General features: G+C 37.7%; 1 protein-coding gene across 5 annotated transcripts in view; it reads right to left on the bottom strand.

The window, feature by feature from the left end:
* Window positions 1–17,709, bottom strand: part of USP6NL (USP6 N-terminal like) — a 193,482-nt gene that overhangs the window by 34,088 nt on the left and 141,685 nt on the right. For all 5 annotated transcript variants that reach the window (XM_035021663.1, XM_035021664.1, XM_035021665.1 and 2 more), the window contains 6 exons: window positions 14,878–14,926; window positions 13,185–13,305; window positions 10,306–10,400; window positions 9,574–9,639; window positions 9,382–9,481; window positions 6,558–6,710 (listed from right to left, as the gene is read on the bottom strand). In XM_035021663.1, the coding sequence (XP_034877554.1) occupies window positions 6,558–6,710; window positions 9,382–9,481; window positions 9,574–9,639; window positions 10,306–10,400; window positions 13,185–13,305; window positions 14,878–14,926 (584 nt within the window). The remainder of the gene's footprint in view (window positions 1–6,557; window positions 6,711–9,381; window positions 9,482–9,573; window positions 9,640–10,305; window positions 10,401–13,184; window positions 13,306–14,877; window positions 14,927–17,709) is intronic.

Genomic DNA, 17,709 nt, shown 5'->3' with positions numbered 1-17,709 from the left:
TACTCAGAAAACTAGAAAATACTCATGAAAGAAATTGAGGAAGACACAAAGAAATGGAAAAACGTTCCATGCTCATGGATCGGAAGAACAAATATTGTGAAGATGTCAATGCTACCTAGAGCAATCTACACATTCAATGCAATCCCCATCAAAATACCATCCACTTTTTTCAAAGAAATGGAACAAATAATCCTAAAATTTGTATGGAACCAGAAAAGACCCCTAAGAGCAAGAGGAATGTTGAAAAAGAAAAGCAAAGCTGGCGGCATCACAATTCCAGACTTCCAGCTCTATTGCAAAGCTGTCATCATCAAGACAGTATGGTACTGGCATAAAAACAGACCCACAGATCAATGGAACAGGACAGAGAGCCCAAAAATGGACCCTCAACTCTATGGTCAACTAATCTTCGACAAAGCAGGAAAGAATGTCCAATGGAACAAAGACAGTCTCTTCAACAAATGGTGTTGGGAAAATTGGACAGCCACATGCAGAAGAATGAAACTGGACCATTTCCTTACACCACACACAAAAATAGACCCAAATGGTTGAAAGACCTCAATGTGAGACAGGAGTCCATCAAAATCCTGAAGGAGAACACAGGCAGCAACCTCTTTGACCTCAGCCGAAGCAACTTCTTCCTAGAAACATCGCCAAAGGCAAGCAAAGCAAGGGCAAAAAATGAACTATTGGGACTTCATCAAGATAAAAAGCTTTTGCACAGCAAAAGAAACAGTCAACAAAACCAAAAGACAACCGACAGAATGTGAGAAGATATTTGCAAATGATATATCAGATAAAGGGCTAGTATGCAAAATCTATAAAGAACTCATCAAACTCAACACCCAAAGAACAAATGATCCAATTCAAGAAATAGGCAAAAGACATGAACAGACATTTTTCCAAAGAAGACATCTAAATGGCCAACAGACACATGAAAAAGTGCTCAACATCGCTCGGCTTCAGGGAAACCAAATCAAAACCTCAATGAGATACCACTTCACACCAGTCAGAATGGCTAAAATTAACAAGTCAGGAAACGACAGATGTTGGGGGGGATGCGGAGAAGGGGAACCCTCCTACACTGTTGATGGGAATGCAAGCTGGTGCAACCACTCTGGAAAACAGTATGGAGGTTCCTCAAAAAGTTGAAAATAGAGCTACCATACGATCCAGCAATTGCACTACTGGGTATTTACCCCAAAGATACAAATGTAGGGATCCGAAGGGGTACGTGCACCCTGATGTTTATAGCAGCAATGTCCACAATAGCCAAACTGTGGAAAGAGCCAAGATGTCCATCGACAGATGAATGGATAAAGAAGATGTGGTATATATATACAATGGAATATTATGCAGCCATTAAAAGGAACGAGATCTTGCCATTTGCAACGTTGTGGATGGAACTGGAGGGTGTTATGCTGAGCGAAATAAGTCAATCAGAGAAAGACATGTATCATATGACCTCACTGATATGAGCAATTCTTAATCTCAGGAAACAAACTGAGGGTTGCTGGAGTGGAGGGTGGGGTGAGAGGGATGGGGTGGCTGGGTGATAGACACTGGGGAGGGTATGTGCTATGGTGAGCACTGTGAATTGTGCAAGACTGTTGAATCACAGATCTGTACCTCTGAAACAAATAATGCAATATATGTTAAGAAAAAAAAAAAGAAGAAGATGGTAGGAGGGGAAGAATGAAGGGGGGGAAATCGGAGGGGGAGATGAACCATGAGAGCCAATGGACTCTGAAAAACAAACTGAGGGTTCTAGAGGGGAGGGGGGTGGGAGGATGGGTTAGCCTGGTGATGGCTATTAAAGAGGGCATGTTCTGCATGGAGCACTGGGTGTTATGCACAAACAATGAATCATGGAACACTACATCAAAAACTAAAGATGTAATGTATGGTGATTAACATAACAATAAAAAGTAAAAAAAAAAAAGGTATCCTCATCCTCATAAGGTTATAAGCAGATTTCTCATCAGAAACTTTGGAGGCCAGAAGTCAGCCAATACATTCAAAGCATTAAAAAGAAAAAAAAAAACAAAAAACTATCAACCAAGAATCCTATATCTGTTAAAACTGTCCTTCAAAAGTGAGGGAAAAATTAAGACATTCCCAAATAAACAAAAGTGGAGGAAGTCTGTTACCACTAGACCTGCCTTGAAAGAAATGTTCAAGGGTGCAGTGTGAAATGAAAGGACATTACACAGAAATTCAAAGGCATAAAAAGAAATAAAGATGTGATGAGCACTAGCTATCATATACAACTCATGAATCATTGAAAAACTAATGATGTATTATATGTTGGTTAATTGAATTTAAATCAAAAAAAGAAATAAAGATCAGAGTACAGGTAAAAACACAGGGAATTATAAAAGCTATTACTACTATAACAATGATTTGTAACTCCACTTTCTGTTTTTCTATATGATTTAAGAGAATAATGGTTTAAAAAAAACAATTATTTGTCTAAAAGCTAGTATTGTTGTAACTTCAGTTTGTACTCCACATTTTGTTTTCTCCATAATTTAAGAGACTAATGCATTTAAAAGAATTATTGCTGGAGTGGAGGGGGGTGGGAGGGATGGGCTGGCTGGGTGATGGACACTGGGGAGGGTATGTGTTGTGGGGAGTGCTGTGAATTGTGTAAGACTGATGAATCACAGACCTGTACCCCTGAAACAATACATTATATGTTAATAATAAAAAAATAAAAGAATCATAAAAGAATTATTACTTTATGTTTTTGGGCACAGACTGTATAAAGATGTCATATGGGGACATCAACAACTGAAAGGGCTGGGGATGGAGCTGTAAAGGAGCAGAGCTCTTGTATGTTATTGAAGTTAATCCAAATCTGAATTAGAGAGTTATAACTTTAGGATGTTAAATATAACTCCTTTAACCACGCACACACACAAACACACACAAGTAGCTATAGAATATACACAGAAGAAAATAAGTAATTTCAACATTTCACAATAAAAAAAAATCAGGGCGCCTGGGTGGCTCAGTTGGTTAAGTGACTGCCTTCGGCTCAGGTCATGATCCTGGAGTCCCTGGATCAAGTCCCGCATCGGGCTCCCTGCTCGGCGGGGAGTCTGCTTCTCCCTCTGACCCTCCCCCCTCTCATGTGCTTGCTCTCTCTCATTCTCTCTCTCTCAAATAAATAAATAAAATCTTTTAAAATAAATAAATAAATAAATAAATAAATAAATAAATAAATAAATAAAAATCAACCAAATGGAAAGATAGTAATCCAGGAAATAAAGGACAAAGTATATAGAAAACAAACAGCAAAATGACAGAAGTCCTTCCTTATCAGTAATTACTTTAAAAGTAAACAGTTTAAACTCTTAAATCAAAAGACAGAGATTGGCAGAATGGATAAAGACACATGATCCAACTATATGTTACCTTCAGGAGACTCACTTCAGATCAAAAGATACCAACACATTGACAGTGAAAGGATGGAAAAAGACATTCCAAGCAAACAGTAACAAAGGGGAGTAGGGGTAGCTATACTAAATCAGACAAAACAGACTATACATCTAAAAAAGGTTACAAGAGACAAAAAAGAACATTATATCTTAAGCAGATATAATAACAGCAAACATGTGTGCACCTAATAATAGACCATCAAAATATATGCCAGACAAACTGATAGAATTGAAGAGAGAAATAGTTCAACAAAAATAGCTGGAAACTTCAATGCCTGGCCCACAGTAACAGAATAACCAGGCAGAAGATGAGGACATAGAGGACGTAAACAACACAATAAACCAACTAGATCTAACAGACATTTACGGAACTCCCTAACCCACCAACTACAGCATACATATTCTTTTTTTTTTTTTTTAAGATTTTATTTATTTGCCAAAGAGAAAGAGAGAGGAGAGAGCACATGCAGGAGGAGCAGGCAGAGAGAGAAGCAGGCTCCCCGCTGAGCAGGGAGCCCAATGTGGGGCTCGATCCCAGGACCCTGCGATACATGACCTGAGCCAAAGGCAGATGCTTAGCCGACTGAGCCACCCAGGCACCCCCAGCATACACATTCTTCTCAAGTGCAGATGAACCATTTTAGGACATACCGTATGTTAAGTCACAAATTGAGTCTCAACACGTTTTGAAAGATAGATGTTCTACAAAGTATCTTCTGACCACAACAGGATGAAGTTAGAAGTCAATCAATAGAAGTAAAATTGGAAAATTCACAAATTTGTGGAAATTAAAGACACACCCTTAAAACTCTTCCCTTAAACCAAAAGTAATTCTAGATGGACTAAAGATTTAAGCATAAAAAAAAAAAAAAAGTTGCAGGAGAAAATGTGGGTAACCAAATATTTTTCATTCAGCATGTGGAAAATTCTTTACCTAAGACACAGAAGTGAGATGCCATACAGGGATTAAATTTTTAAGAATTCTATATGAAAAGTATCTATAACACATATAATAAACTGGCCAATTTCCTTTACTTAGGAAGAACGTGCATAAATACAGCAAGAGAAAAATGGGCAGAAGATGAACAGGGAAGTTTATAGAAAAAGAAATTAAAATGCCCAATAAAAAGGCAATCAAAATTAAAGAAATGTGCATCAAAACAATGGAAAACTCTATCCAACCAGAAAAAAAAAATAACAATTTAAAATACCATGTGTTCTGTGGGTCTGGAAAAACAAATTGCAAACTGAGGCAGCTCATAAGGAGCTACAAAGAAATAACATGCTCATGTGTGTTTTTAAGATGATAGGATGTTAAAATTTCTTACTACAATGACTACTTAATTATCTTAATGTTCCATATATAGCTTGCAGTAATTTAAAGAGGATGACACTGGGCAGGCTACAGAACACAAAGCCCAGAAAGTAAATGTAGTAGTAGTAGAAATACAGATGAGAGACAGATTATTGTCCTAAAGTGCAGAGCTACCTCACCACTTTGCACCTTATCAGTACGATCAGGGCAAGCTTTAGCCAATGTGCCTGGTGTTATTTATCTTTCCCTCTCCCTTTATCCGCACTCCCCTCTCCATCCCCATTCTACCACCTCCTAGTAAAAAGATCTTATATACTACTAAGTTTATTCACGTGTAAAAGGCAGGTGAGTACTTTTTCTGAGCTATTTTAAGGGATTAAATGGGATAATGCATGTAGCCTGTGGCCCATCCTAAGCATTCAAAAAGTAATAGCTCCTAGTTAGATGCTAAATCATCCTATTCTGCAATATTTTCTCTCTGTATGTCTTTTACTAAAACATGTCTTGACTTTTTTGGAAAAAAAAAGGCACCATATTTTGAAATAAATGTTAAAGTGGCAAGAATACTTAGTCACTGTTGTTCCACGGGCGCTCCCTGCTACGGTAAAGAATCAGTGGGGAACGGACATTAGTACACTGAACATGAGAGGGGTGTCCTCACTTAGCACGGGTGATGCTGCACAAGGCCTCTGACTACCATCAATCATTGCTGTGTAAGTTTGTTTTCTAGTGAATCTTGATGACCCAGAACGAACTCGGAGGAATACCAATTAGACCCCTCAAAATGAAGTAACTAAAAGCAGAGCATCTTGGTTTTTACCAAAGGGAAAAAGATGTGCTTTCCATGAACGCATCTCTGCTTGTTTTTCTGTACAGACATCTTCAAGAAGACATCAAAATATGTGCCACACTGACCGGGAAATGCTACCTCCTACTCTACCTGAGGGCATCACAGCTGGATTGGCTTGGAACAAAGACAAGAAAGGAAATTGGCGAAAAATGACTTTTTCTCAGGAAACAATTTCTTGTCAAGCAATACCAGGTCAAAACTTTAAAAAAGTTATTCCTGCTGAGATATTTCCACATTTTCTTTTTTCTTCCCTTTCATCCGACCCTTCCTTTGATCCTTCCCCCATTTATCCTATTTACTTACACTTCATTTGTTATCAGTTATATAAATTCTGTGTCTCCTGTGTGCACCTTGAGACAAGAAGCATGTCTTTCTCTTCAGTTGCTGAATCTCTTGCCCAGCACCTCACAGAAAATCTACTAGGAGGTGCTGGAAGAGCTTTTGAAATAAGCGAATAAAATCTATTATCTACACTGCGACATACTGCCAAGTGCCCTGGATCAGCAGTCAGAAAGCTCAGACTCCAGTGTCAATAACGCCATCTGCTGGTTCTGTAGCTTCAGACAGAAGCATTGCAGTATCTGGGTCCTCTTCTATAAAATAGATCTTCTATTTTCTCTGCTATTCCTTATGGTTTTACAAAATGAGATGCTGAAAGTAAAGGTTATTGTTTAGCTCATTTAAAGCACCATGATTACTTCTCTTGATCAGTATTTGCCATCCAAACATTCTAAATTTAAACAGGGATAGTACAGTTATTCTATTAGGAGAGGCAGATTTCATTAATGCGTTTATTTGCTTTTTCTTAAAATAAGCACAAAGCCATAAACAGCTTGCCATCACAAGTACACATAATGCTTATGTTCTGAAACAGAAATGGCCCGTGTTCACTGCATCATTTCCCAACTTTAATTATGACTTATATAGAAAGTGTTTGAATATTTCTTACCAGGTTCTGGAAGGTCTAATTTTGCACGCTTTAGTTCCACCATAGAAATCTGAAGTTGCTCTATTACAAAGTCATCTTCGAAGAAAAAATCCTTTGCCAGGGTCTCCTGAAGAAATTCTACAAGTTCTTCCATAGACAATTTCATTAGATGTTCTAAGAACAAATCAGAGAAATACAAATGCTGAGTCAACAGTTACTCAGGTTGAGACGGTAACGTATTCTATTCTGGTGCAGTATTTTTTAAAAAGGGCACAGCATACAACTTATACACAGCACTGTAAACATCACTGATACTCAATTAAAATAAAAGTATTTTCTGATACCCAAGCAGTCACATCTACTCTTTGGGGAGAAAGGGAGAGGTGATTACTGCTAAATACCTTTTCATGGGTTTATTTAAGAACATCACACCTTAGACATTAATATTGACCCAGAGCAAGCACTTCTTAGAGAAACAGGCCACCCAAGATGACATGAGGGCTTTCTGTTTTACTGTTACAGAACTCCACCTCCCACAGGCAAACCTATTTCAAGTCTCTATATTTACGGTTTCAGAATTTCCAAAAAATCTGATTACTAACTTTATTTGTATTTCTACTTATGAAATTAGTTTTATTTAAAAAAATTCAGATTACAGGGGCACCTGGGTGGCTCAGTCGGTTAAGCATCTGCCTTCGGCTCAGGTCAAGATCCCGGGGTCCTAGATTCGAGCCCCACATCAGGCTCCCTGCTCAGGCGAGAGCCTGCTTCTCCCTCTCCCTTTGCCCGCCACTCTGCCTACTTGTGCTGTCAAATAAATAAATTAAATCTTAAAAAATAAAAAAAGAAAATTAAAAAACTTCAGATTACAGATACAAAGTAGAAAGCAAAAATCAGCTATGATCCCACTAGCCACTGCCCTACAAGTAGATGTGTGTACACACGTATCAATTTAAAAAACTGATTATACTTTGAGTCCATCAGATATACTATAATGTACTATAACTCACTTATCAGTCTTCTAATACTGGACATTTAGGTTATTACTTTTTTTTTTTTTTTACTGTTTAAAACCAGTGTGTGATAAACTTCCCGTAACAATGTCTCTAAATATTGTTAAAACAATCAGGAAAAAAACAAGAACAAAATCTTAGGAGCTTTAGCTAAACTCTTGGTTAAGGTGCCCAGACAGAGTTTTCGAAGCTTCATATGGCGGTGAAGAAACTTCATATAAGTCCTAGCTCTTGTCTTCCTGAGAAAAAACTACATAGCAGTAGACACATTTTTTCCAACAGCTATTTAGTGTGATGATATGATAGGATATAAAGTAGGTATTGTGCTTTAAAGTTTATTTGCAAAGGGTGAAGAAACTTTTCACTTGCCAAAATTAATCAAGGCTCATATAAATAAAACATAATTTAAGACGGAGAACAGAGCTATGGAGAAATACAACATCATGTTTCCACTTTCTTGCTGTTTAGTGAACATTAAACCAATATGCACATATTTTAATAGAAAGTATACTTTTGTTCCACATCTTGGTCAGTTCATAATCCAGAAAGAAAGGAAAGGCGGGAAGAGGAGAAGAGGGGCAGGGGAGGGAAAGAGAAGAGGAGGAGGTGGGGGGGTCAGGTGGGAGAGAGACAGAGACAGATTTCCTGCAGTTTTCAGACAGATCGTGAGTCTTGGGAGACAGTTCTCTGGATGCTGTGGTTTGCATGCTGGAGGAGTGAGGACTGGGTGTAAGGGAAATGAACCACAGCACTTCTGAATCCTTATCTTTAATACAGACTTGATTTTACAGGGAGTTTTCATTTCTCTCTAAAGTTTGGACAGTCCAAAGGCCTGCCTTTCAAGTAAGCAATCAAACAATTTTATATTAAAATACCTAACATGTACTTAGAGCAACGTCAAGCACAGCAGGAAAAAAACCTCACAAAACGTGACCCCCAACTACTCAATTAGCTTATAATTTAGTTGGGAAGCTGAACAGAAGATCATTCAAGAATAACCTAAGGGAGGAGAATGATCAGTGAATGTGGAACTACGTTGTAAGAGCTAGACTCCAAGTGCTCCATGAAGTTCTAAAGCTTTCAATGATTCTCCTCTCTGCAGAGTTACAAGACGACGGACTAGGAGGAGTTTTAATTTTAAAGACTGAACTGAGACTTTAAGATAATAAGGTTCTTCACATTCAAGAAGAAAACTCTCATTTCTTGATTTTTAAAGTAAGACACCACGTGCCAAATGTATAGAGCCCTTGAAGTACTGCAGCCGAATATTGCATTGACCCAACAAGTGACTGTACTTGCCCCAGAGGCCACAATGCAGTCAAGCAGAGAGATGAGCAGGAGGAGGTGCCCCATCTCTGGTCTACAGCTTGGATATGGGTGCTTTTGCCTGGATGGAGGAAACAGTGATGGAAAATATCTTCACCAGACTTCTGAACTAAGGGCCTGGTTTCTTTGGTCTCTCTCTTCTCTGATTACAAACCAGAAGTTCAGACTGATGAAAAGCAGTATTAGGAATAAGGAAACAAATACTTAGTAAGAATAATATTATTAGTGAAACCAACACATTGCTTTCTACTGCTTAAATGGGAAAATTAAACTGAAATAGAGAAAAAAAAAAATCAAAGACCTCTGCAATGTAATCAGCTTCTAGCCATGAGAAAGAACTGATGGAAGCCGATTACCACCTGAACATGATTTCTTCACTGACTTTCAAGAATTTTTTAAATCCACCACTAAAAGAAAATAAATCTGAAGTTGGGTGAGGAATGAGAAATCAGAGTTAAATCAAGCCTTGATCTTTGTGAAATCTTTATACTTAAACATTTTCTTACTTTTGTGTAATTTTAAGATTGTGTAAGACATAGCGGTAAGAACTCGTTCTCCTTCAAAGATGTAGATATCCCATATTCTGAGGTTTAGTGTAAAAGGAGTCTATAATTAAAAACAAAACAAGATAAGATTAACAGCTCACTCTTGTCTGGTACTTATAATTTTATGATTGGGTTTTGTAAAGAAATACTCACACGATCAAGGAAACATTGAAAAAACCATTTCATTGTGTAAAAACTTGTGTAGATTTCTTGAGAATCCTGAAAAAAAACAAAGACTTCAAATTTCTGGATTGCAGCAAATAAAATATGACAACCTAATACTAAAAGTTACGAAAGCTGTTGGAGGTAGCTGTCAAAGCTAAACATAACACCGTTTCATTCCAAATCTTTTGCATGCTGGAGTATTTCTAGTTTTTTCTCCTTACTTTCTTTCTCCCTCAATCTCACTTTTGGAAATCACCTTAAGAATAAATCCTTCTTCTATAGGATTGTAATATAACATCTTGATTCTCTATAATACATTTTACAGTGAAGTATCTCTGCTTCACTAAATTATCATGTTTCATAGTACAGCATGTCTATGGTTCACTAAGGACAGAGTTTGTATGACCCTTAAAGTATTTTTGGTGCAATAAAAAGGCCTCCAAAATTACCAAGAAATCACATATCGTTAAAAACTGCACCATTTGTATATCTCATCTGCAAAGAAGTGGTTTGATTTTATGAGTTAGGGCTGTGATGATTCATCAATACTAAATTCCACAAATCTCATGCTCTTCAAACACCTGGGAATTACAAATGCATAGTAAATGAAATGGACAACACCGCAAATCAATAAAGCAATTGGGACCAAAGGCTGCACTCAATTCTTCTAGGTTTATCCTTGGTGTAAGTGGGTGTTAAGTCAATGTCACATCTACCTACCAAGTGTTGCTTAAGCTTGGATAGAAATTTATTCAGTATTTTTTCATGATGTTCTTGAAACCTCAAGAGTTTAGGAAAACCTTGAACAAAAAAGCCTAGAATACAAACATAAAAACAGTATTTCATAAACAATAGCAACAAAAACCCCTTTCAAAATGCAACACATTTCTTTCATTTTTAACTGTCAGCAACAACAAAAATCCAGTAGTTACTAAGATACTTATCCTCCTCACCAAGGAAATAATTGTGTGTAAGCTCTGGGCAATGAAATTTGCAATCTAGTACCTGTTTGGTAAAGATCTCCTATAACCTTGTAAAAATATAAAAGAGGACAGAATATTTCTGAATTAAAAGGGAAATTTAGAAACCAAGAAAAAAATGAAAACTGAAGCCATTTATCAGGATTGTCTGTTCTCTTCAAGTATCTTAAAGCATATCTTAAATGCACAAATTTCTTATAAGTTATTCTAATCTTGAGGAATTATTTTGTTTTATTGTCAGTATGCTACATAACAAACATTTTATTCCTTTTTTCAGGTTTACTCTAAAAACTTCATTAGTATCATGCTTCCAAGGTTTTTATCACTTTTTAATCCCTTCTGTGATATCTGACATCAGCTAAGACATAATGACACTAATGATCAATGTTGTATCAGAAACTAGAGTTTATCCCATCTCATTATACAACAGAATCTCTAAGATTTCTAGGAAGAAACTAATTGTAAATGGTAAGTTAGTACTGATTTTGTGTATCTAACTCATGGAACTTTACATCTATTTTTATTTACAAGTTTCCTTTCAGATATTCTACACGATCCATTAAAAAGGTTATACACTCAACAGATTTATCATTTCTCCACATTAGTTATTTCCAACCTGGGTTTTATGTAATTTTGAAAGATGTTAATAGATGTCCTAAGTTTTTTAAAAAGAATCCAGGGGAAGTACTGTGTGCTCCACAAACCTTTCTGGCATATTCAGGATGCATAAGGGCTTCTCAATCTTTCTAACATGCTTTATAAACTAAAGAAACTTTGTGCGCTTGATTAACTCACTCTGCCAGACTTATTTGATCTTGGAGTCCCATTTTTTTCTCCCCACAAAAACACCTGCTTTCAAAAAGTGAAACTGCATTCCTCCAAGAACTCAAGCAACATACTTATGTGTAAAAATTTCCAGAGACAGAGATTCTATTCCTCCCATAGTAACATTTTCTGATGTCATAAAAAAATATGTATTGTCTATCTGTGCCACTTTGATGGTCAATTTGATAGGAATGGGAATTAGAAGAATTTCAAGAAAAAGTCTCATTTTGAAAAAGGCAATGTCCCTCAGTAATAAATACTAGCTCAAGGATGCTAAGATAACTAACATTACTTCACTTGTAGTGATATCCCAGACTTGGTATTTTAAAATCTCATTTTCTTCAGCCCTCACTTTATTCTGGACATTTATAAGTGACATCACTATCATGTAAAAGATGCAAAGAACTGAGGCAACCCTCAGTGATAAAATTCCATAGGCAGACTTACAAACAAGTATCTCTAAATACTAACTTATCCAAAATAATGACCTAACCTGCACAGTAAATGCAAATATTAGGATAGTAAAATTAATATTACTTTATAGATTAGACTGGTGACAACTGCTGAATGTAAGCTTATCAGGTGTGTTCAAAAGAAATGACTTTCCTAGACTTGGGCAGTTTTCCAAGTAATTAACGTACTACTGAAACTGTAACATCCCTTTGTACTTCAACACAGATCAGCAACACCATTTATTCCATGGTAAATCAAAATAAAGGTGGATGAGGGAGAGTTATTTTTCTTCAAGATGCCTTTTCAAAAGATACTGCTGGATGGCAGTTCGATATACTGCGTCTTACTTTTGGAGTCTATTGATGGGATGCAAAGTGTCCAGAAACAGTTATCATTAGTAGTAGTATTCATTTAAAAAATATTCACAAGGAAAAGTGAGGGAGATGACCAAATGTGCAACCACGGGGACACACACACACACACACACACACACACAAAATACCACCACAAAAACCACATGGTAAGAATGTGAGAATTAATAAACTATAGTCATAATTTTGAAAATGTTAAAATATCACTTTAAACATGTGACAGGTTCCTCACCACATAAAGCTTACTCACAAAAGGAACTTAGATGATCTATTCTTCAAGTGATTCATGTTAAAAATTTGTTTTTAATTTGGTATTATCACATGGATGGCACTGGGAAAATCATTTTGCATTAAATGGGCAAATGCCACTTTTATTTCCAAAAGAAGATGCAATCCAAACTCTAAAGTTTCTTGTATATGCTTGGCAGATATAAGGGAAAGGTTATTAAAAACAATCTCCTAACTTGTAAACCAAACGTTCATGCAAGTTTTGAGATATTAAATAATGAAATACCCACAACATGTTATCAGCAGCCTTTTATTGTAAAATGGAATCAATTTTATGGCTAAAAGAACCAAAACACACATTTCACTGAAATGAAAACTGCATGACAGTCTAAAAGTTTTAGTCAAAGGCATCTTTTATTTCTACCATTAATATAGCTTTCCTAAATTCCTCCAAACCTAAATTAGTTTCTTCTGACTGGGGGCAAGTAAGGAAGGAATCTCAAAATGCCAACAGTGTACCTTGAGGTAAACATAAAGGAATATAAATGTGAACAGAAAAGTTTAGCAAAGTTCAATAAAGGAGGAGATAAGAAATGACTCACAAACACTAATTGACTGAACAGCCCCAGACATTAAGTTTTTGTACTTAACCCTACCAAGCATCTTTCAAACTTTGAATTTAATTTACCTTTTTCTCCCTTCCTTGTTTATTGTTTTTGGTGAACTATATGGGTTTTCTTACCATGCATAGCATGTTTGGGGCCTGAGAATAGTTTGACCAGGGCCCAGAAGGCATCTTCTTCATTCATATACATAAGGAGCAAAGCTGTGATCTGGCTCATCCCCTGACAGTATCCAACTTCCTGAAGATAAATGAGAACAAAGAAACTGGGGATTTTAAGATCCAATTACATGCATACGCACATATAAAAACCTGCCCAACAAAATAATCAGAAAATGCTTAGACACATGAAATAATGGACAATTCTACAGATAAAGACTACAGCTTTACAACACTGAGCTATATACTATAAAAGAATAAATCTGTATTCAAAAATAAATGTAGAAGCATGGGCAAAGTGTCAAGCTACATGTATTTTTATTGTGCCCTATTCAATACCATTATACCTTCTGTAAAGAAAACTAAAAGTTTCTTTTTCCTTTGTATATATTATTCTCAGTTCAATATTCCTCCTCTTTGTTCAAATGCTGCCAAGTTTCTCTCCTTGTAACAGTTCCCAAGTTGCTGTCTTGTCTCCTTCTATAGTTCCCAAGTTGCTGTCTTGTCTCCTCTAGATTTCCTGGCCCTTACAGAGACACATTTTGGGATACCCAGCCAGTCTATGTCCCTTCTCTGAGAACTGCCTACTCTCCCTGTATTCCCTGCTAGTAATATGGCCTTAGAGGTTCATGTTTGTGCCATATGAACCAAAGCTGATGGAGCAGAAGAGGTCACTTGACCCCAGGGGAAGAGTTAATTGGCTGCACTGACTAATCACATACTCTCTCCAGGATATCTGTAATCAGATGGTGAGATGCATTTAAACAGAATGGTCATGTTGAGTCTGTGGGTGCAATTTAAGCCATGGGAAAACTGAAAAGTAGGCAAAGAAAGCAATTTGGAGAAACAGCAGAACAAGCAGTTTACAGAGATAATCAGTTACTGTGTGGCCCCAGAGCAGGAGACAGAAAGTGTAGTAGCTCTTTCTCAGTGAAGGCTTCTCACTTTCCAGCTCCAATTTCCATGAGGCCCAACTTTTACTTCCTTTCTACAAAAAAGGCCTTTAATAAACTCTTTTTTTAACTTGCCCTAGTTTGAAATTTCTTGTAACTTAAAGGTTTTAAGAGAAATTACACACCCAAGGTTCAAGGTTGTCCTCTCTAGAACCTAATCAATAAGCATTTAACATCCACATTAGGTTCAACACTAATTATCTTTCCCCAAATTATCATCTCCCCCGAGTGATAGATATGTTAAGAACAACATGTTCTATTACCAAAAAGTTTACTTGTAGCCTACTCCTAGGGTTAGCAAGTAGGTACACATGGTCTCCTGTTTGGCCCTCAATGAGTAAACAAAATGTGACCTTGAAACGCAAACTCCCAGGAGTGATGAAGGGTGAGCAAGGTTGAGCAAAAATTCATCTGCCCACCAAATTCCTAAACTTCTATCCCTGCTCATTCTCAGCACGACTGTGTAAAATAAAAATAAGACAAACAACACCACAACAGAACAATCCCAGAGAAAGAGGGAAAAATGAGAGATTCACTGGCATAAAGTGGTTTTTCCCATTTCTGAATCAGCTCTGTTCTAAGATCCCAAGGTCACCAGAGAAGCCTTGAAAAGATCCACAAAGGCAGGGGGTGCCCAAAGAGTTCCTCCTGTTCCTCAGAATACAACTCAAAGAGCCCTGAGTGGGTATGCTCCAACTTACCGTGTTATAAATAGAATATGCAGCAAGAACATGGAATAGGGACTGTTGCCTAGAGAAAAGAAAGTTTATATTGAATATATTTTGGTTATTTCACATATTTTTAAAATTATAAACAAAAAAAGAAAGTTTGCCTGAAAATAGATAATCTAGACAAAAGTACTACTGTAATAAATGATCCCAAGCTCAAATGTAAACAAATACTCTGTACAGTCTAAATTTAAGACTAGATGACATTCGTTCTTTTTTTTTTCTTAAAGGGGGTGGAGCAGCAGAGGGAGAGAGAGAATCTCAAGCAGGCTCCACACCCAGCAACAGAGCCCTATGAGAGGCTCGATCTCATGACCCCGATATCATGCCCTGAGCCAAAATCAAGAGTCGGACGTTTGACCAACAGAGCCACACAGGTGCCCCTGACATTCATTCTGATAGAATGTATACCAAAAAACAAAAATGGCTTCACAAAGGAGGGCAACTATTCTCACTATAAAATCATCCCCATAGGAGCAGCCAGCCTGATAGAACTATGGAGGCCCGGTGAAGCCTCAGTTACAGTGCAGGCTAGGTACAATACCTTGCAGGGCTGGCACATCCTCTGGGAGGCCATATATGTTCTCAATCAGCCACCAATATCTAGCGCTCTCTCTCCCACAGCCACGATGCTGGGGTCCAAGATTCAAGGGGCAGAAATGGGGATGACTCTACCCACTATTATCCCTAGTAGCCCACTAGCAAACGGTTTGCTTCCCATCCCATCAGCCTTAAGCTCTGCTGGTCTAGAAGTCCTAGTTCCAAAGGGAGAAATGTTTCCACCAGGAGACACGATGATTCCACTGAACTGGAAGTTGAGATTGCCACCCAATCACTTTGGGCTCCACGTCTCTCTGAATCAACAAGCAAAGAAGGTAACTGTACTGGTTGGAGCAACTGAGTTGCTACTACACAACAGATGTAAGGAAGAGTAGGACTAGAACACAGGAGAATACTTAGGGTGTCTCTTAGTATAGCCAAGCCTTGTGATTAAAGTCAATGGAAAACTACAGCAATCTAATTCAAGCAGGACTGCTGAAGGTCCAGAATTAAAATTTAGGTCACCCCACCAGGTTGAGAACCATGACCAGCTGAGGTCCTGTGGAGAGCAAAGGGAATATGAAATAGGTAGCGGAAACCAGCCATAACTATGTGCCTAGCCACAGAAATGATGACTATAGGGGTGCCTGGGTAGCTCAGTCGGTTAAGCGTCTGCCTTCAGCTCAGGTCATGATCCCAGGGTCTTGGAATCGAGCCCCACATCGGGCTCGCTGCTCAGCATGGAGCCTGCTTCTCCTTCTCCCTTTACTCCTCCCCCCCCCACCCCACTTGCTCTCTCTCCTGCCCTCTCTCAAATAAATAAATAAAATCTTGAAAGAAAGAAAGAAAGAAAGAAAGAAAGAAAGAAAGAAAGAAAGAAAGAAAGAAAGAAAGAAAGAAAGAAAGAAAGAAAGAGAAAGAAAGAAAGAAAGAAAGAAAGAAAAAGATAGATTATAATTGTTCTGAGCATTTTTTCCTTATTTTGGTATATGTGTTTATATATATGTATTTAAAAATATTTTTGTTTTCCTCCTTCCTTTTCCCTTTTCATCTAACATATTAGCTATATTAGACAGATATATATATATATTTTTAAAGATTTTATTTATTTATTTGACAGAGAAAGACACAGTGAGAGAGGGAACACAAACGGGGAGTGGGAGAGGGAGAAGCAGACTCCCTGCGGAGCAGGGAGCCCGATGCAGGACTCGATCCCGGGACTCCAGGATCATGACCTGAGCCGAAGGCAGTTGCTTAACCAACTGAGCCACCCAGGCGCCCTAGACAGATATATTATTAACAGTTTATTTTATATTGTGGTATTTAGGTTATAGAATGTCAAAGCAAAAGAGTAAACATTACCAAGGACTTCGCATCCTCTTGGGGGGAAAGGGTTAGACTAGTTTCAGTCCTAGGCAAAAGAGTTCTATCATGTTAGGTGAAGTATGACCTTGTATTACCTGTATTTGGAAACTGAGTTGACAAGGATGTACTCTAACGGTCAGTACACCACTGATGTCACTCACCTTGGCTAGGCTACAACCCCCAATTATTCAAAAGCTAATCTACATGTTGCTGTAAAAAAGGCATTTTTTAGATGTGATTAAAGTCCATAAGCAGTTGACTTTAAGTAGGGGAGATGATCCTAGATAATCTTGGTGGGCCTGATTCAATCGAGTGAAAGGTTGTAAGAGCAGATGTGAGGCCTCCCTGAAGAAGCTCCTCCTGTGGACAGCAGCTCCCCTTGTGCTCAGGAGTTCTGGGCTGTCTCTGCTGGTGGCCTGCCCTCCAGATACGGGACCTGCCTAGTCAGCCCCCACTACAAGCCAATTCCTCTCAACAAATCTCTGAATACACGTCTCTTACTGGTTTCCGTTTCTCCTGTTGAACTCAGCCGATACAGAGTTCAGCAAAACTCTCATTCGTAAACTGTAATACTCATTTCAGTCATTCATTCCTCATTTGTTTTAGTTTCAGCTATGCACTGGGGTCAAGTTTATAGGGATCTATTTGTCGCTGACATAGTTTTCAAAAAGTAACACAATCTCCCATTTCTTTACTAAGATTTTAATAAAAGTAGCTACTACATTTTTAAGAATTCCCAGATCATAAAATGACTCTTTACCAACCGAATAGCATCTACTACGTCAAAGGTTAAAAAATTTAAGGGAGCCTAGATCCTAGGTTTCACACAACACGGACCAAACGATCTGCAAAAGCTTAAACCTTTAGGACCTGCATCAAAATTATGGTTCATACAAGACA

The sequence above is a fragment of the Mirounga leonina genome, unplaced genomic scaffold, assembly GCF_011800145.1.
Source record: "Mirounga leonina isolate KUSES-001 unplaced genomic scaffold, KU_Mleo_1.0 Mir_175, whole genome shotgun sequence".
In the NCBI taxonomy this organism is placed as follows: domain Eukaryota; kingdom Metazoa; phylum Chordata; class Mammalia; order Carnivora; family Phocidae; genus Mirounga; species Mirounga leonina.
Note: the sequence above shows the minus strand (reverse complement) of the source record. Positions and strands in the feature narration are given on the sequence as shown.